The sequence below is a fragment of the Orycteropus afer genome, unplaced genomic scaffold (assembly GCF_000298275.1).
Source record: "Orycteropus afer afer isolate SDZICR_OR568_19922 unplaced genomic scaffold, OryAfe1.0 scaffold00099, whole genome shotgun sequence".
Taxonomy (NCBI): Eukaryota; Metazoa; Chordata; class Mammalia; order Tubulidentata; family Orycteropodidae; genus Orycteropus; species Orycteropus afer.
In genome coordinates, this window is record NW_006921686.1 from 5087055 (window position 1) to 5109596 (window position 22542).

The 22542-nt window shown below is 52.7% G+C and overlaps 1 protein-coding gene across 1 annotated transcript in view; it reads right to left on the reverse strand.

Moving 5' to 3' along the window:
- Positions 1-22542, reverse strand: part of NECTIN2 (nectin cell adhesion molecule 2) — a 39046-nt gene that overhangs the window by 6116 nt on the left and 10388 nt on the right. Inside the window, exons 2-6 of the mRNA XM_007943082.1 lie at positions 15298-15675; positions 10388-10684; positions 9390-9507; positions 8902-9050; positions 227-380 (exon numbers count right to left, since the gene is read on the reverse strand). Of these exons, the coding sequence (XP_007941273.1) occupies positions 227-380; positions 8902-9050; positions 9390-9507; positions 10388-10684; positions 15298-15675 (1096 nt within the window). The remainder of the gene's footprint in view (positions 1-226; positions 381-8901; positions 9051-9389; positions 9508-10387; positions 10685-15297; positions 15676-22542) is intronic.

Genomic DNA, 22542 nt, shown 5'->3' on the forward strand with positions numbered 1-22542 from the left:
GTTCAAACCCACCAGCCACTCCTCAGAAGGAAGATGGGGCAATCTACTTCTGTAGTGATACTGCCTGGGAAACCCAAGGAGCGGTCACTATGAATCGGGTCCGACTTGACGGCACGTAACAGTAACAACAATGGTTCCACACGGCCTCAGACGGCTCTCTTCCACCTCCCCCCACCCCAAACTCCCAGCTCCCTCCACCCTCCACTTCCCGGGGCCCATCACTCACTCATCCTCCTCCTCTGGCCCCTGCAGCCTCTGCTCCTTCCGCTGCTGCCTGCAGATGAGGATGCCTGTGGCGGCCACGGCCGTCGCGATGATGGCAGCGATGATGCCCCCAATGATGCCCCCCGTGGCCCCTGCACCTGCTGTGTTGGGCTTCTCTGCAAGAAGAGGGACAGAGTGAGGGGGGCCCCCCGAAGGACGGCACCGCTCCTGACTCCCAGCGTCACCCCCCTCACCCTCACCTCCCTACTGCCCTGTCCAAGGCCTCCTTACTGAGCATCTGCCGGCCGTCAGGCACGGCAGCCAGAGGGGTGGCCAAGACCAAGGGCAAGTCCACACCCTCGCGGAACTTATGTTCTAGTTGGGAAGGGAGACCAACAGAAAACACATAGACAGATACAGCAACCAAGATGGCAGGTGGGGACAAGTGACGTAGGGTAATGACACACCGTGGGGAAGGGGAGAAGGCAGTGAGGCCTCAAGCAATTTTAAACAGGGGGCCCAGGGAGGCGTCACTGGGCGACATGTGAGCTGAGACCTGAAGGGAGGTGGGGGCCAAGCACGAGAGGCGGGAAGAGCATTCTGGGAGAAGGAACAGCCAACACGAAACCCCGAGGTGGGGGCTCAGTGGTGTCCTCAGAAACGAGTCCACGTGGCAGGAGGGAGGAGACAGCGTTGGGCTGAGGACCTAAGAGGCTGAGAACAGGGATTGGGACCCTCAATCGTTACAGAAACTCGATCATCCTGAGTGAAGGCTCATCACCCCCCAACCTATCGCCAAAGGGGGTTGAGAGAGGCTCGTGCCCCCAGACCACTCCTTCCTGGCACTTTCCGCCTCTCCTAAACAAGTGATTATGAAGCGATGACCTGTTAATCTGTCCATTGCCATACTAGATCATGAGCTCTGCAGGGCTGCCCTCCCCACGGTCTCCCCACACGAAGTAGGTGTTTCTAGACAAACAGAGGGGCCCAGCATGGGTGCTCTAGGGCCTACTGTATACCACTGGCGCTGGGCTGCGGATGGACACCATTTTCTGCCCCTGCCCCTGGTGCTGGCAGGGGACAGGAACTCATACACGTGTGAAAGCCCATAGGTTTTGCCCTTTGCACCACCCCCATTCTATAGATGAGAAAATAAGTTCCCACACCAAAAACCAAGCCTGTTCCCATGGAGGTGGAGTTATGGCGACCCCACGTGTGTCAGGTACAAACTGCATCCCACAGGGTTTGCAAGGCTGTGGCCTCATGGTGCAGTGGTTAACTGTGCAGTTGCCAACTGAAAGGTCGGCGGTTTGAACCCAGCAGCCACTCCGAGGGCGAAAGATGAAGCAATCTGCTTCCATGAAGATTTACAGCCTTGGAAACCCCAGGGGCAGTTCTACTCTGTCTTATAGGGGCTCCATGAGTTGGGATCGACTTGACAGCAATGGCTTTTTCCCCCAACCATTTGGAAAATCTCCAGGTCTTTCTTCCAAGGTGCATCCACATGGATTTGAACCTCCAGCTTTCAGTCAGTAGCCAGCACTTAACTGTTTTTGCCAAGGACTCCATGTCTGGATCTCAGCGCAATCTAGTTTCCTACTTCCTGTTCCGCTGTCTGGCGCCCTCTGGAGGGAGTCAGAGGATAGCAGGAGTAACGTCATTGCTGTTCAACCCACAATCCATCATTCTAAAATTAGTTATTCCCGCGGTTATTACTGACTGTGAGTCCCCAAAAGGTAGCACTAAGTGTGTCTCGGCCCCCCTGTGTCCGCAGCATCACCCAACAAAGGACCCACAGAGTAAGTGGGAGTAAACACTGGTTGAATAAATGAACTTAGCTGCTGAGTCCGGTACCAAGGTCATTTCTGGCAGACCCTCATTGAATCCCCCAACAATGCAATGAGGCAGACACTAACACCCATTTCACAGAGGCAGCGACTAAGGCCAGCAGCAGAGGTGACTTGCCGAGTGCACTATCCAGCCAGAGGCAGAGGTGGGACTTGAACCCTGTTCCTGGCACGTCCTCCATCGTGCCTGGGAGCTCCAGGCCACCTTCTGTCTGGAGTTTTGGTAGATTTCTCTGGTTGAGGAGAGCAAGGTGTGGCATTCTGGGATAGCCCCAACCCCTCCCGCCGAGTCACTGAAAACCTCCCGGCTGGGCCTGGGGTGACAAAGAGGGAGACTGGGCGGGCTACCTGTGGATGTTGGAGGTGGGGTGTCCCTGGAGCCTCAGGGGCCCACTGTCCCCAGTGCTGCCCTCCCATACCTCTGGGGCCCCAAGGAGTGGGACAGCCTTCCTCTCAGATCATGCCCCGCCCCTTCCCATGCCCTGAGGCCTCTGGGTGCAGATGGTCCTCCACCCTTCACCCACAGGTCCAGGGGATCTCAGGCTTCACCCATCTGGCCAATTCCACCTGCCAACTGCACCCATCCTGGGACCCAGGAGTCCAAGCACCCCAAGGCTGGGGCCTTGAAGCCCAGACCCCACTGACCTGGTCCCCAGTCCCCTTGTCCGGGAGTCTCAGACGTCAAATGTACCTTTCAAGGACCCAAGGGCTCAGATTCGCCCAGCCTTCCCCCATAAGGACCACCCTCCCCCGCCACCTAACGGCTATCCCCCTCTGCCTCAAAATTCTCAGGGACCCGGGAGTTCAGTGCCTCATTCTCATCAACCTGTGGGACCCAGTTGTCCCTGTCCCCCTCCCCTTCCCCCAAGACCCAAGAGGGGTCTGATGTGACAAGACACCCCCGCCAGTTTCCTCCAAGGTGTTTATTAACTCCTGAGTGTCATGGGCAGGGGCAGGCCAGAGCCAAACCAGTCTCTGGGGGTCCCTCCTGGGTCCCCGCCACTGAGCTCCCAGCGGCTTCCCATCCCCCACGCAGCCCTGGGGACAGAAGTCCAGTGTGTGAGGCCCTCTCTCCTCCAAATCCCAGCACGCTCAGGAGGGAGCGTTTTAACTCCAGCATGGTCCAGGCAAACAAGTCCAACCAGTCCGGAACCTCCTGCTGGCACGGCTGGTGTGCAGTGGGTGGGGGTGGGTGCCTGTGTCTCTGTCTCTGGGTCACACGTAGACTGCTCGCCGTGAGATGAGGGAGCCGTCCAGCTGGGACTCCATGTCGTCCTCCACCAGTGTCTTGGGTGGAGGCAACATCAGGCCTTCCTCTGCCTTCTTCTCCTCCTCCTCCTCCTCCTCTTCCTCATCCTCCTTGCCCTCTGGCCTCACGGGACCAGGGGCTGTCGGGGTCCAGAAAACGGGCCCCCCGTTCCCAAACACCTGAGTTTTCGGCTCATATGACCCTCCGCCGTCGTCACCTCCTGCAGGGCTTTTCCTCCTCCTCCTCTTCCTCAGCAGGATGAAGGCCAAGGACCCCCCAGCCAGAAGCAGCAGCACCAGGAGTGTCCCCCCCACGGCCCCCCACACCACTGGACCCACGACTCGGGGCAAGGCCCGGGGGGTGTCTGAGGAGAGAAAGGGGGTGAGAGAGAGAAAGGGAGACACGAGGTCAAGAGGATAATTTGGGGGACAAGGGTTAGGACAGACAGGATGCAGGGGGCGGCGACTGCCATCAGGGGGAGACCTTGCTGGGCAGAAGAATGGAGGAGGCGGGGGAGGGGAAGAGCACACACTTCCTCTTTGCTAAGCGCTGGGCCCTTCGTATGTGGGCAGCGTTGCAAACGGGTGGCCCAGGTCATGTTTCCTCACACCTGTGTGGTGGTGTTCAAACCAAGCTCTTTGGGGCAAGAAGGGCAGTTACTGGCTGCCAGTAAGTAGGCCCCAGACCCGTGGCGACCCCACGTGGAGAGTAGAACACCCCAAGGATTGCTGGAAGCACCTCCCAGGCCTGCATTCCAAAGTGCCTCTGGACGGGTTTGAACTGCCAACCTCCTGGCCAGTCGTGCAGCACTGAACTGTCTGATCACCCAGGGAGCGCCCGAGAATTAGTGGTGGGGCCTCCATTAATTCCTTTCACCTGCTGGCTGTCCCGCTCTGGCCTCCCACAGTGCACCCCGCAGTGGCCAAGCTCACAGGAGTCAAAGCGGGGCAGGGGGAGAGGGGAAGCCAGGGGAGGCTGAGGAGGGAGGGGAGAACATTCTGGGCCCAAAACCAGGGACAGACGTCAATGCAATGGAACCTTCTCACACATCCTCCTCTGCCCACTCCTACCCACATGCGAGGCCTGATGAGAAGGACTGGGAGGAGGGGGGTCCACTGGTACCTCTGATCCCCACCTCCCCCAACATCAGAGGAACTGAGGCAGTGGGACTACCACCCAAGGGGATCTGCTCCTGGGCTGTACTTCTGGGTATTTCTTAGAGGACTATGTTTTCAAATAGGGGTTCCCCACCCAGTGGGCTATCAAACCAGGTTAGTGACTTACCAAATCAAAACCCAAACTCACTGCCATCGAGTCAGATCCGACTCACAGCAACCCCTCCTTGAGTTTCCGAGGCTGTATCACTATGGAAGTAGATTGCCCAACCTTCCTTCTGAGGAATGGCTGGTGGATTTGAACCGCCAGCCTTCTGGTTAGCAGTCACGTGCCATATGCACTATGCCACCAGAGCTCCCTGTGACTTACAAATACCATTTAAAAAAAAAAAAAAGAGAAATAGAAAACTTTGTCTTGAGTGCTAAAGGTCAATTATATTGAGTCGATTCTGACTCAGTGACCCCACGTGACAGAGAGGAACTGCCCACACGCCTTCCAAGGCTGTCATCTTTGTGGGAGCCTATGTTCAGGTCCTTCCTCTGTGGAGGCATTGGGTGGGTTTGAACCACCAACCTCTGGTTAGCAGCTGGGCACTTACCACTGGGGTACCAGATATACATATATTTTTTGGGAAGGGTGGTGTATATATGGAACCTCTGGTGGTACAGTGCCTAAGGCACTTGACTGCTAACCAGAAGGCTGGCGGTTCAAACCAAGCAGCCACTCCTCGGAAGGAAGGTTGGGCGATCTGCTTCGGTAGAGATAATGCCTCGGAAACCCAAGGAGGGTTCACTATGAGTCAGAGACGACTTGAGGGCATGACTTTGGTTTTGGTCTTGGTGTATGTATGTCTATGGCGGTGCCCTGGGCCTGAGACATCTTACACTGCCAAGCCCGCTGCTGTCATGTGATGACCCCACATATCAGTCAAGAGTTGAACTGAGCCCTGCAGTTTTCAGTGCCTGATTTTCTGAAGCGGATTGCCAGGCCTTCCTTCTGAGGCACCTGTGGACGGACTCAAACCCCAAACCTTGTGGTCGGCAGCCGAGAGCGTTAACTGCTTGCGCCACCCCCCAGGGAGCCCAGCTTCTGATGAGTATGGCTCTAAAATGTCCAGGAGCTGCTGTCTGAGCCAGTGTGGAACGTGATGTGTGTTTCTGTCGTGAGGCTTTGGAGATGGTGGCTGAGTGTGTGTGCGTATCTGTTGTGTGTCTGCGTGTTTATGTCACTCACAGGCTTGCCCTGACGCCACTCCCAGCCTGCAGCAGGGGTACCTCTGTTTGTACTCGGGGAATCCTGAGTGTGTGCCTTTGTGACAGCGTATATGTGGGAATGTGGACTGTATCTGTGTGCGGGTCCGACGTGTGTTTTCTCTTGGGGCTCGGGTACCTGCGTGGGTTCCCTTGCCACCCCCAGACTGGTTTTCTAGCGTGCTCTGACTGGGTGTCAGCATTCATCTTTGGGCGTGGCTATACGAATCTGACTCCAGGACTACAACAGACCAGGAAGAAAGGCCTGCCCATCTCCTTCTGAGAATCAGAACCAGCGAAACCAACCCTGTGGATCACAGCGGTCCGCTCCACAGCCAACCCCCGGCACGGCACAGGACCGGCTGGTGTTCCGCTCCGTCGCGCATGGGGTCGCCATGAGTCTGCCCAACTGAAGGGCTAGATTTTGAAATGTGTGTGTCTCTTTGAGGCCTGGAGGTATTTCTGGGGCTTCTCTAGAGTGTTCTTGTGTGTTGGGGTGGCCATGTTTTGGGGGAAGGCTGTGTCTTTCTCAGATAATCCTGTATGACTGTGCTCTGTGGACCCCCTGTCTTTGAGGTGCCTGAGTCCCTGTGAGCGGGAGGCCAGCTCACGGTGCGGTGCGTATTTCCAGCCAGTTGTGGCTCTGGTGGGCGGGGCCGACCCTCCCCTGGGCGTGCCTTTGGGGGCGGGGCCTGTGTGTCTCTCACCATTGTGTTCTTACCACCAAACAGAATGTCTGGCAAAGGGGAAATCACCACACGTATTTGTCTGGTGACAACTTGTTGGACGAGAGTCCCTGTAAAGGTTTCTGGGGAGTTTCGGAGGGCGTGCACCCCGGGAACAATCTGAGTTTCTTCCTGAGTCCCTGTGTGTGCGTGCGTGTGTGCACATGCGTGCGTGTGTGTGTGGTGCTTCCGCGTGTGGGGTCGGTGCTGACCCAGGCTCCTTTGACTTTCAGGGGTCTGTGTGACAGTGTCCTCCCCTCCAGGTGTGTGTTGGGTGTGGTGAGCGTGTCAGACCTGCTGAGGTTGGGCCTGTCTCTGGGCTTTCTGTTCGGGACAGTGACCCTGAGTGGGTCCCTCATTCTTCCTGGGAGTGGCTCTGAATTCCTGATGAGGGTCTATTGGAGTTCAGGGGTCTCTCCAACCATGTGCACACGCATGCACACGTGTGCCTTTGCGCCATGTGTGTCTATGCACCGTGTGTGTGCTGTGTTTGTGTATGTGGTGTTTGTGTGTGTACGGTGGTATGTGGCTCTGTGGTATGTGGTGTATGAGTATGGAGTGTGGGTTTATGTGTGGGCTGTGTATGTCATGTGTGTACAAAGCAAACCAAACCCACTGCCATCGAGTCAATTCCGACTCATAGCAACCCCCACTGGGTTTCCCAGGGAGTAAATCTTTACAGAATTACCCAGTTTTCCTTCTGTGGGAGAGGCTGGTAGGTTTGAACCACCAACCTTCTGGCTAGCAGTGAAATGCCTTAAGCACTGTGTCACCAGAGCTCCTTAGTGTGTATATGGTACGGGTGAACATGAGGATATGTGTGGATATGTGTGTGTGGTGTGTGCAATGTGTGTGGCATGTGTGGCTATATGTGTGGCATGTGGTGTACATATAGTGTATGTGTGTGTGGTTATGTGGGGGGGTACATGCAGGCTTGTAGTGTGTTTGTAGTGTGTAGTTGTGTTTGGGGTGTGTATGTGGTGTGGGTGTATATATACTGTGTGGTTATGTGTGAGGTGTGTATGTAGCTTGTGGTATGTATGTAGTGTGTGTGTGGTATGTGGATGTGTCTGGAGTGTGTATATATAGTGTGTTACGGGTGTAGCGTGTGGTACATACAGTGATGTGGTGTGGGGTGTGTATATATATATATAGTGTGTGTGGTTATGTTTGTAGGTGTGTATGTAGTGTGTGGTATGCACGAACTGTGTGTGGTATATGTGGTGTGTGTATGTGGTGTGGGGTGTGTGTGTATATATGTATGTATATATATATATATAGTGTGTGTGTGGTTATGTGTGTAGGTGTGTATGTAGCTTGCGGTATGTATGTAGTATGTGTGGATGTGTTTGGAGTGTGTACATACAGTATGTGGTTATGTGTGTGGGTGTGTGTGTAGGATGTGTATGTGTGGTGTGTGGATGTGGTGTAGGGTGTATATAGTACGTGTGTGGTTGTGTGTGTGTGTGTGTAGGATGTGTATGTGTGGTGTGTGGATGTGGTGTAGGGTGTATATAGTACGTGTGTGGTTGTGTGTGTGTGTGTGTAGGATGTGTATGTGGTGTGTGTGGAGGTGTTTGGGGTGTGCATGTGGTAGATCTCACTAAGAGGACCTGTTTGTTCTGTCTGCCTCTGGCCACGGGCATCTGTCTCTAGCTGTGTGTCTGTCTCCCTTCCCAGAGGGCTCTGCTCTTGCCTGCAGTGGCCCCTCCAGCCTTCTGGGCAACGTGTGCACAGGTGTGCTGCGGGCAGGCTTCACTGGGATGGTATTCCGAAGCCTGGCTCTTTCAAAGTCTGCCTGGTGTCTCTTGGGCTCTGGCTGGGTGTTACCTGGCTCTCTGTTCAGTGAGTCTTGGCTGATGACACTGCTCTCTCAGGGGTGTGTCGTGCTGACAGTGGCACTGAGTTTGCAGGATGGTGTTTCAGCTGAGTGTGTGGATGTCAGGGCATCTCTGGAGACCCCGGGCTGGGTCTCCACAGGTGTGGGTCCTGCCGGCTATGCTAACATGCTCCCTGTCTGTGTCGCATGTCTTGGGGCATGCAGCGTGCGGCCTGCCCCTCCAGGTGTGGGATTACAGCCCTGTTCCCAGCAGCCTGGCTTGGCCCTACCCCTTCCTCCCTGGCTGCACGTCCTGGCGCCTGTCTGTGCTTCTGTCTAGAGATTCGACTCTTGTCTGTCTGAGTCTGCATGTGTGGAGCTGTGTCTTTCCCAGGCTCCTTGAATCTTCTCTGGGTTTCTTCCCAAAGACCCTCTCTGGCCTCTCCTTTCCAGAAAGCCCCCAGGACAGCCCTCACTTCCTAACTCCTCTCCCTACACCGTCCCAGTCACCCCAGATTCAGACTCCAGCCTGAGGGACAAGGAAAAGCCAACTGCCCATGTTTCCTTCAGCGAGGCGGGTCTGGTCCCCACCCAGGTCGGCGGCACAACCCCCCAACATGGGCCCCACACGCAGAGGGCGGGACTAGGGAACAGACTGGGGTCTCGACATGCTGCCCCCAGACCCGCTTACCTCGGACAAGGACGACCTGCTCAGCGCGGCCCGTGCCCACAGCGTTGGTGACTGTGCAGGTGAAGGTGGTGTTGAACAGCCTGTCCACGGAGTGGATGATCAGCTGCGGGCCCCGGGTGACCACTGAGGTTGGGAAGGCGCCCGAGTTCCTGGGTGGGAGGGTGGCGTGGGGCTGGGATCAGGTGAGGGGAGACTGGGGCCGACGGGAGCACAGGCCTGGGCCCTGCTCACAGGCCCTCAGCAGCCAGGCTCCGGGGACCCAGAACATACTCCAGAGACCCCAAACTGTCAGCTCTCTTCTTCCTTGAGGACGCAGAAGTCCAGGTCCCTGGGCCCCTCCTCGTTCAGACCCAGGAATGCATGCCCCTGACCCCCACCTCCCTATCACCCAAGAGTCCAGGCCCTGTTCCCCTCCTCCCCCAGACCCAAGTGTCCGGCTCCCGGCCCCCACCCCCAGACCCAGGCGTCCGGGTCCAGCCAGGACTCACATGCTCCAGTCATAGCCTGTGGGTTCTGGGTTGCTACGGACGTCACAGTTCAAGGTGACCTCGCTGCGTCCGAGGTACCAGTTGTCATCATAGCCAGAGATGGAGACTTCAGGGGGGTCTGAGGAAAGTGAGGGGGCTGGCTCAGAGATGCAGAGGATTCCAGAGGGGGCAAGGGATCAATGGCACCCTAAAGCAATGGGGTGGGTGGGCAAGAGGAGGCAGGGGACGCTGTCCAGAGCAAGTCATTCCACTGGTGGAACCCAAGACTATGGCCCCTAGCTGCCCTTCTGGTCAGGAATTGAACTCACTCCTGTGGCTTCCAGCCAAATAAAAGACAGACATATGGGCTGAACGTTTACATCAGGTAAGATACACTCCTTGGAGTGATGGGAGAAAGAAGGGCTGTGTTTGCACAGGGAGTCGGCTCAGGGGGTAGGGGTGCATGGAGGGAAGGACACAGGGAAGAGGTAACTATGGGGAGGAAGTGGGAAGGGAGCTGTTGCATTGTGGGAAATTACAGTCAAAGTCATGAGACAAAGTGTATGTGAAATGCTGTATGGAAAGTGAATTTGCTGTGTAAACTTTCACCCAAATCACAATTAAAAAGAAAGTGGTTCTCCGCAAGTGGAAAAAAAAGTCCTGATTTGTGGTGTTTGCCCATTTCCTTGGTGTAAATACTGTCCCCATGGTTGATTTCAAGCTACCAGTATAACTTCAGTGCAAATGAACTGGGAAGAAAAATATGATACTGATGCTTGAAAGCTCACTCTGGCATCCCATTGGTTGGAGGCAGAAAGCCCAGGGAAGCTACTGTAGACAATGCAAGGATCTACAGAAGCCAGTGGAGACAGTGAAGGGGCCGTGAAGAGTGGCTAAGGAGAGCTAGTGTAGACAACAGGAGGTAGGCACCTAGAACGCGGCTCAGGGGGCCGACAGCGCCCTCGTTCAGGCACAGGGTAGACAGTGGCAGGGAAGTCGGACCACATGCCAGCACTCACAGCGCACAGTGAGGGTCACGGGCAGCAGGACGGGCTCCTGGAAGCTCTCGTGCTCCACTTTGCAGGTGACCTCCTTGCCGTCTACTCTGCCCAAGGGCACCAGGGTCAAGCGGCTGGTGACAGTGAAGGTGCCAGGATGTGATCCTTGCACCTGGGTCTCGACGGCCTTCCCACCCAGGGACGAGGACCAGGAGATGCGGGCTGGTGGGCGGCCCTCACTGGAGACACAGCGGGCCACGGGCACGGGCTCCAGGTTGAGTGTGACCTCCTGGGCTTCGGCGTGGTTCCGGGGCTGGGCTGGGGAGAGGACACACAGCGTGGGTCACCTCGCGCCTGCAGCCACTCAGCAAACACCTGAGCAGCGGAGCGGGGGGGGGAGGCACGGCCTGGGCTCCAGTCCCAGCTCTGCTGCTCAGCAGCCCGGTGGCTTTGTGCAGCTCATTTTACAACTTGGTTTCCTCTTCTGTCAAACAGGAATCATAAAAGTGTCCACCCAGGCGATTGTTACATGAATGCAATAAATAAATATACTCTTAGGTGTAGTGCCTAAGGCACTTGACTGCTCACTAGAAGGCTGGCAGTTCAAACCCACCCACCAGCCACACCTCCAAAGGAAGACTGGGCAATCTACGTCCATAGAAATACTGCTTCGGAAACCCAGGGAGGGGTCATTATGAGTCGGAAACAACTCGATGACGGCAGTGAGTTTATTAAGAAAGCATTTAGGGCCATGCTTGCCACACACTTAAGAAGAAACCTACTGCCACTGAGTCAATTCTGACTCACAGTGACCATCTAGGACAGAACTGAACTGCCCCAGAGGGTTTCCGAGGCTGTCAATCTTTATGGAAGCAAAGCCCAAACCAAACCCACTGCCATGGAGTCGATGCTGACTCACAGCGCCCCTAGAGGACAGAGTGGAACTGCACCACAGGGTCTCCAAGGCTGTCGATCTTTACAGAAGCAGACTGCCTCATCTTTCTCCTGAGGAGTGGCTAGTGGGCTTGCACTGCCAACCTTTTTGGTTAGCAGGTGAATGCCTTCACCACTGTGCCACCAGAGCAGTACATGTTAACTGTGATATATTACTTGTCCTGCTCAGCCAGAAAAGCAGAGACAGGGTCTAAATGTCTGTAGGAGGCTGAGATATATAAAAAACAGCCAGTTTTATAACAATTGAAAAAAGGAAAAAAGTCCCAGACAAAATAACATGGCTCAATGGTCTAGCTGAAAAGGAACCCTCCCCCCAACTTCTCTTCCTGTAATCATCATTCGTGTGTGGTGCCGGAAGTGGGATAAAGGCCAGAGAGATTGCCAAAGCTGGTCGTTTGTTTTGCCCTTTTACCCTGTCCTTCTGGAAAACATGGGGGAAATGTTAGGGAAATAACAAAACCAAACCCTGAGAGGAATAATATAATACCAGCTGTCACCTAGTGACGTGTCACCCTAACCCAGCCAGCCTTGAGTTCTGCCTCAGGTCTCCTGGGCTTTGAGGACCCCTCCACCTAGGGGTCTTCAGAGCCTCTACTGTGGTATGGACTTCCCCTCTCCTCCCCTCCTCTCTTCTCTCACGACCCCCTCCCCTAAGCCCTGCAGGGCCTCCAGCAGGCCTCCCCACGTCCTTCCTGCCTGCCCCTCCCATCTGTGTCCCCCACCACAGCCAGAGGGAAGGTCCAGTACCAACCCTGCCCACACCCTTTGGGCCCACAGGGCCCAGCAAGGTTCATCCTCTGCCAACCACTCTAGACACCTCTACCCCATGCTTCTTTTGGCCTGTGCCCCCCTACCCAGCATGGGGTCTTGGCATCCTTGCACATCCCACCTCCTCTTCCTCAGATGCCCCAGCCTCCTCTTTCATTGTCCAAACCCAAGCCCAAGTTTCACTTCCTCAAAGGAACTTCAGTGACCTCTCAGGGCCTGTCCCATCTCCTGTTAGTAGCTTGCATGTCACCTCCTCCCTCTGTGAGGGCAGACACTTGGCTGTTTGGGCCTCTGCCCCTTCTCTGGTACCTATGTCCCTACCCACTGCTCTCAAGTCAATTCCAACTCATGGCCCCTGTGTTACAGCAGAATTGCTCACTGGCTGTAACTTTTACAGAAGCAGGTCCCTAGGTCTTTCTTCCGTGGTACCGCTGGGTGGGTTTGATCCGCCAACCTCCCGGTGAGTAGTGAACTATAAACTGTTTGTACCGCCCCTTGATGCGTGGCTGGTGCAGTAAATGTTCTCTAGGCCACCTCTGGCACAGGACAAATGACGGCATGAGGAGGGACTCCTGAACTGTGCTCTGAATGATGGAAAACCACCGTGGTTTCTGGGCTTCCTGGAAAACGGAAGCGTTTACCCAAAGGTGGCACAGCATGGACTTCTCAAAGTCTCTGGGACCGAGACAGGGGAAATCAAGTGTCCAGAGTGACTTGGCTTCTGGGAAGTTGCAGGGAAGGTGGGATCCCAGGGGAACCCCAAAGACACGTTCCTCCCTGAGAGTCACCAAGCCAGGGCATCCCGTGGAAGAGTACCTTCGTAGAGTCTTCCCCATTTTACTTCCTGGCTGGGCGGGACCATCTCCTCCTAAAGCCACAAACCTGAGGTTTCTCCTGGTTCTTCTCCCCATTGATGAGTCCGGTGCCTTCTAGGTCCTCAAAGCATGTTTCTTATACCAACTTCTCTTGACCTCCAACTGCCTTCTCCATCTTCCACACCAATGCCTTCTCTCACCTTCTGTTTCTCTCCACCTTATTCTTCTTACATCCACCCCTCCAGGGGCCCTCCAAACAGGATCCACTCGTCAGTTTATAATGTCAACAGTCGGGCCAGGTCACTCTTGTAATCTGAACCCCTCCAATAGCTCCGAGTGGTCCTTAGGATAAAGGTCAACCTCCTCACCTGGGTCTATGAGGCCCACACAGCGTGGCCTGGGAGGGTGTCACTCAATCCTCCATCAGCCCTATCAGCTGTTAGGGGTTGAACTGTGTCCCCCGGAAGATACTGCTTAAGTCCTAACCTCTGTGGTACCTGTGAATGTGAACCTGTTTGCAAACAGGGTCTTGGAAGGCATTATGGGCTCAGCTACCATCACACTGGGGTAGGATGGGTCCTAATCCAACAGGACTGGTAAACTTACAGACAAGAAAAGACACAAGAGAGAGACACAGGGAGGGCAGGTGTGTGAGGATGGACACAGAGGCCGAGGTGACACATGTACAAGGCATGGAACACCAACGATCGCCCGCTGTCACCAGACACTATAAGTGGGCAGGGAACAGAATCCTCCTCAGGGACCTCAGAAGTAATCAACATGGACGACACCCTGCCCTCAGACTCCCAGCCTCCACAACTGTGAGACAGTAAATATCTGTTCTCGCAAGTCACCCACACACTCTGTAGTACTTTGTTACGGCGGCCTACACAGGCGTCCTCTCAGCTCCTGGAACGTGTCAAACTTATGCCCACCTCCCAGCTTCATGGTATGGTGGTTAAAGCATTCAGCTAGCCTAAAGGTCGGCAGTTCAAACTCACTAGCTGCTCTGAGGGAGAACGATGGGGCAGTCAGCTTCCATCAAAAATGACAGCCTTGGAAACCTGACGGGGCAATTCTACCCTGTCCTCTAGGGGCGCTGTGAGTTGGAATCGACTGGACAGCAGTGGATTTGGTTTGGGCTTTGCTTCCGCGAAGATTAAAAAAAAAAGAAAAACCAAACTCACTGCCATTGAGTCAGATCTGACTCACAGAGACCCCTCCTTGGGTTTCCGAGGTAGTATCACTATGGAAGTAGATTGCCCAACCTTCCTTCCAAGGAGTGGCTGGTGGGTTTGAACCTCCACCCTTCTGGTTAGCAGTCAAATGCCTTAGGCACTACGCCACCAGAGCTCCCTCTGTGAAGATTACAGCCTTGGAAACTCTATGGGGCAGTTCTACTCTGTCCTCTAGGGGCGCTGTGAGTCGGAATTGACTCAGGGCAATGGTTTTGTGTGTGTGTGTGTGTGTGTGTGTAGTTCCCTCTGCCAGTCCATCTACTCCCCTGTGGATGGCTCCTCCTCACACATCACAAATTGACGAAAATGTCCTTCTTCAGATGCCAACCCTGACGCTGCCATCTCAGTTAGGTCACCATGTCCCTTGTGTTGAGTATTACGACATGCCAGTGCCTCCTTTCTCTGCTATTTTGATTATTCTCCAGCTTTACCTCTAAGACAGTCCGGAATTGATTTCTTCTTGGCAACCCCATTGCATCGCCTTGGTCCCCATCACCTCCTGCCTGGACAACGGTAGGCATCTCCTCTGTGCGTCCCACCTTCCACCCCTGCCCTTCTCCCTGTAGCTGGGAGCCCATGAAAACTCAAGCTTACATCCCTCTCCAGTTCAGAACCTCATGCAGCTCCCATTTAGGACAAGTGCCAAAGGCACTGCGAGCCGTGAGGCTGCCCACGATCTGTGTCTGTCGCCCCCTGGGTCTCGTCTCCTCCCCCTCTCCTCCCTTCATGCATCTCCAGCCACACTGTCTTCCCTGTGACTGGCTGTGGATGGGACCCTTGTCATCCACAGGGTTTTCATGAGTTGATTAAGGGAAGTAGTAGATCACCAGGCCTTTCTTCCTGGTCTTAGTCTAGATGCTCTCCTGGAACCTGTCTACCATCACTGCAACATGCAGGCTTCCACAGATGAATGGGGGCTATGAATGGGATGCACTGGTCAGGAATTGAACCAGGGTCCCCCACGTGGAAGGCAAGAACCCTACCCAAGAACCACCACCGCCTGGTGTTTGGCACACAGTAGCTGGCCAATGAGGACTTCCCGGGTGACTGGAGAGCAGAGGGTAAGTCACAGTCACAGCTGAAGCAGAGGTGGGGCTCCCCGACACTGCACCCTGCCACCCTCCCCCCTGCCACCCCACAGCCCCGCCCTGCTCACCAATCACTCTGAGCCAGGTCACCCCCCGGATGGTGCCATTGGGGAAGGTGGCAAAGTCACAGGTGTAGTTGCCCTCGTCTTCCACCGTCAGCCCCTTGAAGGCCAGCGTGGCATCCTGCAACTTCGTCTCGGTCCCCTTCCCGACCGCCACGAACGACAGTCGTTCCTTGCCCGGCTTCGGGCTGGGGAAGCTGGGGCCGTAGGAGGGGTGGAACACGGCCACGTTCGGGGTGCCCCCCGCCGCGTCCAGGCGCTGCCACGTCACCTGTGAGATGCGCACGTCGGGGGCCGGCGGCAGCAGGTGACACGGCAGCTCTACAGCGCCCCCCAGGCGGCCTCGGACCTCGGGCAGCACGCGGACGCGTACATCCTGGGCTCCTGGGGAGAGAGGAGTGGGAGGTGAGGCAGGTCCCAGGAGGGACAACGTGGAGGGGCGTCCTGCCCGGAAGTGTGGGCACCTTCCGGGTCCCCATGCCACAGAGAACCATCTCCACAAGACACTTTGGGGGGAGCAAGGGAAATTTAGAACCTGGACTAGGTGAGGTGGTGGTGTTGGGGGCCTTTGAGTCGAATCTGACTCCTGGAGATCCCGTGTACGAGACAGCGTAACTGCACTTCAGGACTGTCAATGGCAGACTTCTTTGGATGCAGATCACCAGGCCTTCTCTTCTGAGGCACCACTAGATGGGTTTGAATTGTCAACCTTTTTTTTTTTTTTTAATATTAATATCTTATGGTGTTTTCAGTGAAAGTTTGCACAGCAGGTTAGTTTCCTACTCAACAATTTCTATACAAGTTGTGGAGGGACCCTGGTTACATCTGTCACTAAGCATGAACGTTCTCCTCTGGTTGTTCTGTTTCTATTCATCTAGTTTCCCTACCCCTTGATACGCTCATCTTTGATTTAAAGTCACTGTGGACCATTTGGCTAAACCACTGCCATCAAGTTGATTCTAACTCATAGTGACCCTATAGGACAGAGTAGAACTATCTCATAGGATTTCTGGCTGTAGTCTTTACAGAAGTACACTGTCACATCTCTCTCTCATAGAGTGGCTGGTAAGTTCAAACCACTTACTTTTGGTTAGCAGTCGAGCACTTAACCACTGCACCACCAGGCTCCTTTCTTTAGAAGATACAGGGCTGAAATGACATCCGGTCTGCAGCTTACTCTCAAAATGGTTCAGAAAAAAAATAATAAATTAAGTAAGAGTCCCTGGGTGCAGCAATAGTTAATGTGCCTGGCTGCTAACTGAAGGGTCGGAGGTTCGAGTCCCCCAGAGGCACCGCAGAAGAACGGCATGGCGATCTACTTCTGAAAATTAGCCACCGAAACCTCCATGGAGCACGGTTCTAGTCCAGCACATGGGGTGTTGCCAAGAGACAGAATCAGCTTAATAGCAACCAGCAACCAAGAAGCAAACGTGGCCACATGTCTGTCGCCCTGCCAGGTCCAGTATGGAGGAGGAGGGCGGTGCCTGGACCAGTCCCGGGACTTACATCCGTTATGCTTGACATTTTTCATAAGAAAAACCTGGAAGGATCCTCCTAAAATAAAACCCCAAAAAACCAAACCCACTGCCGTGGAATCCATTCTGACCCACAGCGCCCCTAGAGGACAGAGTGGAACTGCCCCAGAGGGTTTCCTAGGCCGTCAATCTTTATGGAAGTAAAGCGTACAATAAGAGTTCTAAAATAAAGGTATCAAAACAAGTCAATCACAAATAAACTGTAAGAAACTTAAAATGTGAAGCCAGTCTTCATTTGTTTTCCCCACAGTAATATACTTTATTACACCTTTCTGTAAAACCTACTACTCTCTCGGGCCTATCTTCTTTTTAAACAGCTTTATCCACATAAAATTCACACACCGTGCAATTTACTCATCTAAAGTGTACAATTCAATGGCTTTTGGTAAAATCACAGAGTTGCATGCTACCACCATAATCAATTTCAGAACATTTTCATCACCCCAAGATGAAGCCCCGTACCCATTACACAGTTACAGTGATCCCGTAGGACAGAGTGGAATCACCTAATAGGGTCTCCAAGGCTGTCAGTCTTTACAGGAGCAAAGCCCAAACCAAACCCACTGCTGTGGAGTCGATTCCAACCATAGCGCCCCTAGAGGACAGAGTGGAACTGCACCACAGGGCTTCCAAGGCTGTCAATCTTTGCAGAAGCAAAGCCCAAACCAAACCCACTGCTGTGGAGTCGATTCCAACCACAGCGCCCCTGGAGGACAGAGTAGAACCATAGGTTTTTCAAGTGTCAGTCTTGATGGAAGCAAACCTGCCACATCTCTCTCCCATGGAGTGGCTGCTGGGTTCTAAGCATCAACTTCTTGATTAGCACCCAAGTGCTTTAAACACTGTGCCACCAGGGCTTCTCCCTAGGCAGCTACCAGTGTGCTTTCTGCCTCTATAGATTTGCCTATTCTAGGCATTTCAAATAAACAGAATCAGACAATATGTGGTCTTTTGTGACTGGCTTCTCTCACTAGCATGTCAAGAGTTCATCCTCTATTCAAGCGGCCAACAAACATATGAAGAAATGCTCACGATCATTAGCTATTAGAGAGATGCAAATCAAAACAACGAGATACCATCTTGCTCCAGCACTAGTAGCAAAGTTCAACAAGACAGAAAATAACAAATGCTGGCGAGGTTGTGGAGAGATTGGGACTCTCATACACTGCTGGTGGGACTGTAAAATGGTACAACCATTGTGGAAAGCAGTATGGCGATTCCTTCAAAAGTTGGAAATACAAATACCATTTGACCCAGCCATCCCATTACTAGGTATATACCCTGAAGAAGTGAGAGCCATAACAAGAACAGATATATGCACGCCGATGTTCATCACAGCACTATTTACAATAGCCAAAACTTGGAAACAACCTAGATGTCCAACAACTGAGGAATGGATAACCAAACTTTGGTACATTCACACAATGGAATACTATGCAACGCTAAAGAATAATGTAGAATCTGCAAAACACTGCATAACGTGGATGAACTTGGAGGACATTATGCTGAGCGAAATAAGTCAGTCACAAAAGGACAAATATTGTATTAGTCCGTTATTGTGAAAGTTAAGGAAAGTTTTATATATTGGAGGACATTTTCTTTGTTGGTTACCAGGGGTGGGAGGGAAGGGGAGGGAATGCTGTTAGATAGATAGAGATAAATATTGATTTGGGTGAAGAGAAGGGCAATGTACCAAATGTGAGTGACCAATATGGCAGCATTGAGGATGAGAAAGACAGAGAGAGTTACATGGGCAGTACAAACAACAAATATGAACCCCTTTGTAAATACAATACTGAGTTGTCAATGAAAGCAAACATGGGTATAGGGACGGATAGATGGGTGAACAAGCTAAACAATTATGTATGTCTAAATGGAGAGTGTATCCAAGATCATATACAGGGTTGGCAGACAATGGGCCTCTCGAAGAGTATGAAGGGATGGACACTGGGAGGAGGTAACTATGGGGAGGAAGTGGGAGGGGAGCTGCTGCATTGTAAATTTTGGTCAATGACATGAGACAAAGTATATGTGAACTGCTGTATGAAAAGTGAATTTACTCTGTAAATCTTCACCCAAATCCTAATAAAAAAAAAAAAAAAAAAAAAAAAAAAGAGTTCATCCTCAATGCAGCATGTATCACTACTTCATTCTTTTCTTGGCCAAGTAATATTCCACTGCATGGATATACCACATGATATTTATCCATTCATCAGAAGAAGGACATTTGGGCTGTTTCCTCCTTTTGACTATTATGAATATTACTGCTCTATAACATTCTGTTATAAAGGTGACTTCAGGTGACTTTACAACATTCTGTTATAAAGGTGAATGTTTCCCTGTTGTGCAAGACAGCCTTGGAAACACTATGGTGCAGTTCTACTCTGTCCTCTAAGGGCAATGTGGTTGGAATCAACTCCACAGCAGTGGGTTTGGTTTGGGTTTTGCTCCTGTAAAGACTGATAACCTTGGAAAACCTATTGGGTGATTTTCAGATCACCTTCTGTTTTCTCATTTCTAAGAAAAACAGGAATAAAGAAGAATGTTTCCCTGTTGTGCAAGGCAGTACAGCATGGAGGCCACAGATTGCCTGGGTTCAAATCTCAACTTGGGCACTTACAGGCTGTGTGACTTTGGACAAGTCACTTAACCTCTCTGTGCCTCAGTTTCCTTATCTGTAAAAGGAGAATAATAATCGTACCTTCCTCCTAAGATCGTAACAAAAATTAAGGAATAATGTCGTCAATGAGATACAACTATTGGTCTCCCTTCATCTGGAACAAAAGAGAAAAGGAATTTCAAGAATCAGAGAAGAAACTTGACTCCAGTGTTAACTGTCTTCATGAAGAGGCCTCCTCTGCCTTGAGATGAGAAGAACCAGATAGTGCCTGGCTACTGAACATTCTGATCAGAGTCACAATAGATGAATTCTGATAGAAAGGGCAAGAACATGGAACAGAATTCAAAATTCCTGAAGAATCCAGACTTACAGGACCTGCTGAGAATGGAGGAATCCCGAGACTTTAGCCGTGAGTTACCCTTCAAACCGTGAATTGAAGTTACCCCTGAAGTCACCTTTATAACAGTTTAGTTCAAAAAGTAAAGACTGTCACTCTTGAGTACTGCACAAATGGACAGCAGTCATTTTAAAGCACTGACAAGGCTGAGGGCAGAGAGTTTAAGTCAAGGCAGCCAAACAAGCAGAGCAGAAATACTGACAATGTTGACACAATGTATCCAACTTTACTGATACTTATGTTTGGAAAAGTGCTTTATTTTCATCAAAAATAGTATTAAAAACAGAGAAAGAAGAAATATTTGTAAAGCACTTAGCAGAGGGCCACAGGAAACACGAGATCAGAGTTTAGTGAAGAAACACAGTGAGGAACGTGTAATTATTACAAGTGGCTCCTGACGCTAAGAAGGAGCCCTGTGGTGTGGCAGTTAAAGTACTCAGCTGCTAACTATAAAAGTTGGTGGTTTGAACCAACAGCTGCTCTGCGGGAGAAAGATGACACAGTCCGCCTCTGTAAAGACTGACAGCCTTGGAAACCCTCTGGGCAGTTCTACTCGGTGCTTTAGTGGCGCTGTGAGGCGGCATGGACTCCACAGCAGTGGGTTTGGTTTGAGCTTTGCTTCCATAAAGACTGACAGCCTTGGAAACCCTCTGGGCAGTTCTACTCGGTGCTTTAGTGGCGCTGTGAGGCGGCATGGACTCCACAGCAGTGGGTTTGGTTTGAGCTTTGCTTCCATAAAGACTGACAGCCTTGGAAACCCTCTGGGGCAGTTCTATTCTGTCCTACATGCTATGACTTGAAGACAACAGGTTTCCTTTTTTTGTTTTTTCTTGACACTCAGCCCCTGAGGCAGGGTTGAGGGCACATGACCCATCTCAAGGGGCAACTGCTGCCCGGCTCTTTGGGCCATCCTGGATGTGAGAGGGCGTGTCCTGTGTGACACAGAGACACTGTCAACAGAAACAGATGACGCTAACGAGAGGTCCCTGGGCAGCAGGCGGCCCCTCGGGTGGACTAGCCCCCAGGGACTTTCAGGAGGAAGACCTCAGTGAAGGCTTGTGAACATCATCACCTCATGGAATCCCCGACAAGGCCTGCAACTGGAACCCGAGGGCGCCATCTTGGGAAACAGGGCAGCTCCCCGCTGAAGGGGCCTCAGCGCCTAGAGTGCAGAGCTTAGGGCCCCGGCACGGGCTCCTTGCTGCTTCGGTCCCTTTCTAGGGGATGACCTGGTTTCTGAGTACATTGGTAAAATGGGGACGTTTAAGCTGCTTTGCAGGGTCCACTGTGACAACTCCATTCAATGACTTTCTCCTGAGCGCTCCTGGCAGGGCCTGGCACCTGAGTGGCATGAGGAAGTTAGCCACCCTCTGCAGGTCAAAACCCCTGCTCCTGGGTATTTGCTTTGGCCCACACAGTGCTGAGTGAGCAACCAACACCAAGAGTCAGAAGCCTGCATGCACAAAGCCACACAAAGACCAGGGGATGGGGATCTGGGGGCAACACGTGGCTGGGGCTGAGGAAGGCCTACCCCCTCTCTGCAGGTCACTTCCTCGCTGGCTCAACCCAGTTCCCTCCCTGGACACGGGGCTCAGCTTCCATTGGAAAGGAATAAGGGAACCAGACCTTCCCTTCAGGCCCCCTCCTCCAGGAAGTCCTCCCTCCTTCCCTCCACTCCCACCTCCAGTCTCCACGGCATTCTTGGTGATAATTATTTGTTTCAGTATTTGTCTTCCCCATTGGCATGTCAGCCCCTGGAGTGTGGGCACCTGACTTGGCACCCACACTCAGCTCAGGGCCTGACAGTTCTTCACCAGTGTTTACCGAGGGCCCACTACATTCCAGGACCGATTTCCCATCTAGCCCCCAAAGACAGCGGGGTGAGGGGGACAGGACACTCAAGTCAGAAGGAGGAAAGCCATCCAAGCTGTGTGTGTGCGTGCCACAGAGAGCAAAGGAAGGTGGGGCCTAGGAGTTGGGTTTTGCCCCGGATAAGTTGGGAGCCTTTCAGGATTCTTCAATTAGAGAGTGACTTCACTTCAGACAAGGAGGCTTGAGAGGAGGGAGGTGAGATAGACATCAAAATGACCCAAAAAGGCTCAAGACCATGCTCATGGGGGACATCAAGCTCAACTGGCATAACACACTACACAAAAAACATTGTTGTACATCCTACTTTGGTGACTAGTAACTGGAGTCTTAAAAACTTTGAAACAGCCCATCTGCATTCAACTAAAGGGTCTCTCCTCATCTGCAGTAAAAAAGAATGAAGAAAACCAAAGAACCCGGAAACAATTAGTCCAAGGAACTGGTGAACCACGGGATCCTCAGCCTGTATGACCCTGAGACCAAAGAACTAGATGGTGTCCGGCAACCACTGTCAACCACTCAGAAAGGGATCGGTGCAGGAGATCCCGGAGACAGTATGAGAACAATGTGGAACAAAACTCAAAATCATAAAAAAAGACCAGGCTTAGTGGTATGAAAGAGTCTGGTGAGACCCCCACGGCTCTGGCCCCTTCAGGCCTGGAATTGAACTCACTCCCGCGGCTTCCAGCCAAACAACAGACAGGCATATGGGGTGAACATTCACACCAGGCAGATACACTCCTGAGATCAATCGATCCTGGGCGATCAGAAGGGCGATATTTGCACAGGGAGACAGCTCAGGGGCAGGAATGCACAGGAAAGAAGGACAC